The 7,521-nt window shown below is 37.4% G+C and overlaps 1 protein-coding gene across 1 annotated transcript in view; it reads right to left on the bottom strand.

Annotated features, from left to right (window-relative positions):
- Window positions 1-6,919, bottom strand: part of LOC137018286 (mitogen-activated protein kinase-binding protein 1-like) — a 24,058-nt gene extending 17,139 nt beyond the window's left edge. Inside the window, exons 1-14 of the mRNA XM_067382892.1 lie at window positions 6,794-6,919; window positions 5,282-5,373; window positions 4,847-4,909; window positions 4,494-4,551; window positions 4,248-4,418; window positions 4,040-4,177; window positions 2,412-2,585; window positions 2,144-2,304; window positions 1,751-1,940; window positions 1,446-1,559; window positions 1,190-1,374; window positions 561-652; window positions 300-425; window positions 7-77 (exon numbers count right to left, since the gene is read on the bottom strand). Coding sequence (XP_067238993.1) covers window positions 7-77; window positions 300-425; window positions 561-652; window positions 1,190-1,374; window positions 1,446-1,559; window positions 1,751-1,940; window positions 2,144-2,304; window positions 2,412-2,585; window positions 4,040-4,177; window positions 4,248-4,418; window positions 4,494-4,551; window positions 4,847-4,909; window positions 5,282-5,373; window positions 6,794-6,898 — 1,740 coding nt within the window. The 5' untranslated portion in view covers window positions 6,899-6,919. The remainder of the gene's footprint in view (window positions 1-6; window positions 78-299; window positions 426-560; window positions 653-1,189; window positions 1,375-1,445; window positions 1,560-1,750; window positions 1,941-2,143; window positions 2,305-2,411; window positions 2,586-4,039; window positions 4,178-4,247; window positions 4,419-4,493; window positions 4,552-4,846; window positions 4,910-5,281; window positions 5,374-6,793) is intronic.
- Window positions 6,920-7,521: the final 602 nt, after the last annotated feature.

The following is a 7,521-nucleotide window of genomic DNA, read 5'->3' as shown; positions in this document are numbered from 1 at the left end:
ACTCACCCTGTGTGCCGTGCGGATGTACACGCTCTTATCCGCTCCGCAGCTGATGATCCTCAACTTCCCGTCACTGGCTGCAGACGGACATGAGACGATCAGGTCACAGATCTGTGTGTGTGTCTCATTACGGCTCAAGCGCCGGAAACTCAAAACATTTTTCATCTTAATTGTAAAGTCACTGACTCCAGACCTGCTGCTACTCGTACAAGTTCTGAACATGCAATCAAGATGACTGGATGTTTGAGCTGCACACATATTCTCTAATGGGACTCTGGGAATAATAACGGGACTCTCACCAGCGAAGCGGACGGACGTGACGGAGGACGAGTGCTCATCCAGCGTCTGAAGCAGACCGTAGTCTTCCTCGACCTCCAGCACGTGGATCAGCCGGTCTCGACTCGCTGTGGCCAGCAGATTCATGCCTGTTGAACACACACACACACACACACAGTGTCACACACACACAGTGTCACACACACACAGTGTCACACACACACAGTGTCACACACACACAGTCTGCAGGGAAAACACTGATCTGGGAACGATCGGACACACACCTGACTGAGGTTTGGAGTATTCCAGACACATGATCTCAGAGTCATGTGCTTCAGCCTTCACCATCTCCTTCATACACGTCAGATCATGAATCCTGCAACCATGACATCATCATTTATTTTAAATAATTAATCAAATAAATAAATATTAAATCAATAATAAAAAAATAATACTAATTTCATAAATTAAAAAAATTAAAACAATTAAATTAAAAATTTAAATTATTAGATTAAATTATTAATACAAATTAATTAAATAATCATTTAAAAAAATATATAAATAAATTGTTAAATAAAAATAAAACAATTGCATTAATAATTCATTATTATTTAATAAATTAAATTAATTATTATAATTTTATAATACTGATTAAATTAAATTTAATAATTGTAATTAATCAAAGAACAAATCAATTATTTAATCAACAACTTATTTATTATTAAATAAATAATACCAAAATAAAAGTATCTAAAAAAAAATAAAATAAAATAAATGCCTAAAAAAATAACAACAATTTAATTAATTAATTAATTAAATAAAGTATATATATTAAAATACATGTAAACATCAAGTTCATTATTTGACATTAAGACATTATTTTCATGACAGCTCGTCACATGATCATCCGTACCTCAGTGTGCCGTTTCTGTCTCCGGACGCCAGGTGTCTCCCATCCGGACTGACGCAGATGGATCTGATGCCGCTCCGGCTGTCGGCGCTCGAGCTCTCGGGCTTCTCCGAGCCACCGACCGCAGATCCCTCCACGTCCAGCAGGGCGGCGGTGCTGTCGTCCATGTAGAGGACGTGATGAAGATCCTGAGAGAGTTTGAGTCACTTCATCACTCGTCATCAAACCCACAAAACGACATCAGCGTTCAGAGACTTACGCTGCTCAACACGTTAGCGCGGCGAACGCCGTCCGAGCTCCAGAAACGCACAGTGCTGTCAGAAGAACAGCTGAGGAACAGATCAGAGGAGCCGTCGCCGTCTGTGGGAAACATCTGGAACAGAGTTCGGACAGCTGACCACAGATCACGTGTGTACGGTCACAGAAAATCTGCTCACGAGACTGTGTTTATTTGATCAAAAACACAGTGAAATATTATTATAATGTAATGTATAATGTTTTCTATGTGAATATACAGTAAAGTGTAATTTATTCCTGAATTCAGCATCATTGCAGTAGATTCACCTGCAGATCCCAGACGCAGGCCGAGTGATACAGCGCCGAGTGAACTTTGCCCACTTTCTGCAGATCTCGCGTGTCCCACACGTATAAACTGTGATCGTTATACACGCAGGACAGCCAGCGGTTCACGGGGTCAAAGGTCACCGCCACAGTGTCTGGGTAGCGGGCGTCGGGCTTTCTGCTGAACAGGTGACTGAAGGACACAGAGGAGGAGATCAGAAGCGTCTCGTCATCCTTCAGTGTAAATCTGTGGGATTTTTTCATCCCATGACGTGAAACGCGACTAATTACAGACGCTAATGAGTTAATCAGGAACACGACCACAGCGGATCACACCTGAACAATCACTGAACCACATGTTCTAATGTCAGCGTCAGTCATGTGGCACTGAATCACCTGGCCTGTGTGACGGTGGACACGTCGACGCCCAGATGATGCGGGCGGGGCAGAGTGCAGATGAAGCGCAGGTCCGACGGGCTGAAGACGCGCACGGTTCCGTCCGCACACGCGCAGAAGATCAGATCCTCCGTCACCGTCAGAGCGCGAGCTGAACTCGTCTGCACACACAGTCATGATCAACTCTCTTTCTTTCATGCATTCACTCGTTCTCTGTAATCCTGTAAGCTCACACGGATCGGGTCCTGAAAGAGAAGAAGCGTCTGACCTGCAGACGGACCCATCGCTCCAGAACTCTCCGGCCGCTGAACTCGCACAGCAGCCCTGATGACGTGATGCAGAAGGTGCTGTCGGACTTCGGCCCGCGTCCACACGCCACGCCACAGAAGAAGTTGTTCTGCAGCTCCCCGAGGAGCCCCGAGCGGCCCGTCAGCGGCACCGGCTGCAGAGCATCATGGGACGGTTCATAAGTGCATTAATGAGGGACACCGTTATCTGAACTTTCTTTAAATAACTAGTACTTATGATGATGTGCCATTATCTGAATGAGACTACTGAGGGAAAAACTGTCAAAAATAAAGATCAAGTGAAAAAATAAATAAATAAATAAATAAAATATAACAAACAATTTAAAACAAATGTGAATGTGAAAACACCATAATAAAATAAAATAAAAAAATGAAAAACAAAAAATAAAAGTAATATAAAACTAAAAAATAAAAAGTAAAAACAACAAACAAATAAAATAAAAATAAATAAAACTTAAAAAAACATGATAAAAAAAATCAAAACAAGTAAATTAAGTTAGAAAAATAAAACAAAAATAATATAAAAAATAAAGAAAACAAAATACAAAAGTAAAAAACAAAAACTAAATAAAATAAAGTAAAACAAAATAAGTAAAAAAACAAAAAGTAACAAAAAGTTAAAACCACCACAAAAGTAAAAAAATGAAAAAATAAAATAAGTAAAACTAAACAAATAAATAACAAAAAATAAAAACAACAAATTAAATGAAGTCAAACTAAATAAAAAAAAATAAAATAAAAACTAAGTAAATTAAGCTAAATAATTAAATAAAACAAAAACAAATAATATAAAAAAAAGAACAAAAACAATACAAAGGTAAAGTAAAAACAAAAACTAAAAATAAAGTAAAAAAGTAAAAATACAAAAAATAATTAAACAAAAAAGTAAAAAATAATAATGAATAAATAATATAAAACTAATAAAAAAACAAAATAAAGTAAGAAAATGAAAACAAAAATAAAATAAGTAAAACAAAAGAACAAATTAAATAAAGTCAAACTAAATAAAAAAAACATAAAAATAAAATAAAAACTAAGTAAATTAAGTTAAAAAATAAACCAAAATAAAACAAAACAAATAAATAATATAAAAAAGAAAGAAAACAAAAACACCACAATAAAAGTAAAAAACAAACTAAATAAAATAAGTAAAACAAAATAAGTAAAAACAAACAGTAACAAATAATAAATATAAAATTAAAAAACAAACAAAAAAAATAAATAAAATAAGAAAGTAAAAATAAATAAAAACCAAATTAAGTAAATAAATAAATAAAATTATTAAAAAAAATATAAGCAACAAAATCACTGTGTAATCCGCATACATTTGTAATCTTAATCTTGCAATAAAAAGGCCAATAAAACATCACAATTAGAGGTATTAAAAATCACATACAGCAGAATGGGTAACGAGTAACGCGCATAAATTAACCAGCATGATACGCTAGTTCAGGACAAAATGTTGGTTTGTACATTTAAGTTAATAATTTTTTTATTAAAATTAAATATCACAAGAATGGCAAAAACATGCATGATTTTAACAGAAAGCAGCTCCAGACGTCTAAAAGGTTAAAGGTCATGAACGCACCTCCTGGGAGCGCGAGGGCTCCAGATACCAGAAGCGGACGTGTCGGTTCCCCGCGGTGACGAAGTGAGCGCTGTCCTCCGAGAACGACACCGCCGTCACCTTACTGGACACCTTGTTCGCCGCCACCAGCGCGTTCCTCTGCGGGACGAAACGCATGTAATGAAGCTCAGGGGCGGCAGCAGGGCATGATGGGTAATCATCACGGTACCTTCCAGGCCCACACGTTCACGCTCATGTCATGCTGCGACCCCACGCTCACGATGTACTTGCTGTTGGGCGAGAACGCCACGCAGGACACGCCGTACTGGTGCTCCAGCAGCTCGCACACCTGCGTCCCTGCGGACACGTCCCACACGCGCACGGCCGGAAGATGCCCGCTCTGAGGAACCACAGCGCCGTTAGCCAGAGCCACAACTGACCGGAACATGTGAACATGTGACTGACCGACTCTCACCTCTCCAGTGACGAGGAACCGGCCGTCTGACGAGAACGACAGCGTGCTGATGGTCTTCCTGAATATGACACAACATTCCTCATTTAAATAATTAATGCGCGGAATAAAGGGGCGGGGCCTGCTTGAGTTAGTTAGTAACTGGCGGGACATTTCCCAAACACCAATCACAACACACTGCTCCAGCTGACCAATCAGAGCACACTGTGCTTTTCAGAAGGAGGGGCTTCATAGAGACAGGAAGTAAACAGAGCGTTACTGACAGACTGAGAAGAGAGGAGCTGCAACAATGGAGAATATGAGGAGAATAATCAACAAAAACATCAAGACTGTAACCGGTTTGAGATTCTCGTCACCTGGAGGAGTTGATCAGATGCTGTTGTGTGTTTTTGGCCGGGTTCAGTAACACGACGACACACCTGAATGAAACAGATTCAAGAGTTCAATCCATTTATAGGCCTAAAGCTCCGACTAATCTTCGTATTTTCAATTAAAGCTGGTTAATCGCTGTAATACTCTTGAGAAAGAGCTTTCCTCAAACTTATCAACATAAAACACTAGAAGAGTTCATAAAAGATTGAAAAATGTGTCAGGATCAAGTGAGTTTGTGTTTAAAACAAGAACAAATATCTGCCGATGGAGTCAGAGGAATAATCTCAATCCAGAGGGAAAACAAGATGATTTCTCTGACTCCATCAGCAGATGTTTGTTCTTGTTTTAAACACTTTGCAGTGAGATCAGTGTGTTCATGATGTGTGTGTGTGTGTGTGTGTGTGTGTGTGCGCGCTCACCCAGCTGGATAGGCGACGGTTCCTGAACACGGGTCACATGATAAACCGCTGTTTCCTGCGGTCGTGATGCCCAGAACCTTCTCTAGAGTCACCTGAGAACAAGATCAAAGTAGAGATCACTGTATTACACACACTAAACACATTATATATACGGTTATTTTCATTGTACGAACAGTATTTAGTGGGAAATAAAGACAGCGAGTGAGTGTGTTTGACTGCTGAATCGATGACATTATCATTCTTCATGAGCTCAAAGTCAACACAGGAGCATCATGGGAATGTGCTGATGTGTTTGTCAATATCATCGACTCGTCTCATTAAAACACCACGCCACTAATGAGCTCAGCAATATATAAAAACATGATAATATTGTTCTCTACTCTGAACTGAGAGTCATTCAACACAGGAATGAATTATTGTTGGATTTTACTGCATTTTCTGTTAAATTCTCATTACCGCAATGCGGCTGAACTGAAACATAACAACATGAAAATATACTAATGATATAAAAATGTTTTAATAGATGTTTTCACATGACAGAAAAAATATTATTTTATAATGTATAATAATAATAATAATAATGAAAAATAGCGGAAAAATGAAGTTGTAAATGGCAGCAGGTGTTGCGGTAATGAGAAAAAAAAACACAGTAAAATCAAATAAAAATGTTAAAAAATATATATTATTTCAGCGTTTCGTGTAACTGTGTAGCCTATGACTATTAATAATCAATTTTTAAAAATGTGAAAATGTATTAGCTTTCCTAATATTATTGACATTTGCAGACTGTTGCGGTAATGAGATTATGTTTCGGAAAATGTGATAAAAAAGGTGTAACTTTTAAAATTAATGATCACTTCAGACATTCTCAAAACATTTTTAAAAGTTTCATGTTTGAAATCTGAAACAATATTTCGTCAGAATCACCCTTTTGAAAACCACTGACATCATCATCTGTGGACCAATGAATGAAAAGAAACTAATCAGCAGATTAACTAAAGTAAACAAGACAATCATTGCACTGATTAAAGGACACAAACTCATCAAAACGAGCAGCATTTGATTCATGTTTCCTTTGATCACTTCGGTAAAGTTGGTTTTATATTCGCACTTCTGATAGATTCAGACTTTCCAATAAATGTGCAATACATTAATGTTTGTGAATTTTAAGCAGCGACATGATATTGACATCCAACGATTGTCAACTTACAACATTTTTCACAGTCGATCAAAATAGGCAAGTTGTTTTAATGGCATATTTACTTGTGAATGTCCACTGAAGTGTGATTAACAAGCTTTTGAATACTGATGTCCGAATATAAAACCAACTTTACCGAAGTCCTTTGATGTTTGCTACAGTGATGAAACATTTGATAAATGTAACAAACTCTTGTTTTAACTCTACAAACTCTGCCGCGGGTTTGAGGTGCAGCACTGATCCATTAATGAACTAACTAATGAACTCTTCTCTTATTCCAGCACTGATCCATTAATGAACTCTTCTCTCTTTACCTTACTGCACAGTCTGTCTGTGAAGCGGCTTCGGCTCTTTCTCAGTCGGATGGACGGAGAGCGCAGGAGACTTTTAATGCGACTCTTGATGGTAAAAGCCTCCATGTCCTCCAGCTTCAGTCCTGCATTCACACACTCCAGTAATACTACAGTAAAGTCAAGCGAGTTCTGTTTGAATCTCATCCGCGCTCTCCCGTACCTGCGCGCCGCCGCTAATCAGCGCGTCCTGCGATCTGATTGGCCTTTGAGACTGATGACGCTTCGCTGTTTACATATTCATGAGCACCCTATGTCCATATGACACACTTTTCATATTTAATGTTTTAAATATTTATCCAATTTTAAAAATATATAAATTAATATAATTTGTAAATAATGTAATACATGCCTAAACGTGTAGAAATAATATAAGCACCAGTGCCATAAACATTCATTTGAAATCACTTTTAAAGGCATATTCAAATAAATCACAACTGCACATTTTTGTTAAAAAATAAGCCTTTTGTGTACATGCTTCGTTTCTAAGGTTTTCACGCATATTTAAGATTTCTTTCAATATTTATATGATTTAAAAATTATATAATTAACTTATATATTTTTAATATTTATATCATTCATAATCATTCGTAGAAACAATATAAGCACGAATGTGCCATTAACATAAATATGAAAACGCTATTTTAAATGCTTATGTATGTAAATCACAACTGCGCATATTTGGATCAAAT

This window comes from Chanodichthys erythropterus, chromosome 4 (assembly GCF_024489055.1).
Source record: "Chanodichthys erythropterus isolate Z2021 chromosome 4, ASM2448905v1, whole genome shotgun sequence".
In the NCBI taxonomy this organism is placed as follows: domain Eukaryota; kingdom Metazoa; phylum Chordata; class Actinopteri; order Cypriniformes; family Xenocyprididae; genus Chanodichthys; species Chanodichthys erythropterus.
The sequence above is the reverse complement of the archived record's forward strand: the minus strand, read 5'-3'. Positions and strand labels throughout refer to the sequence as shown.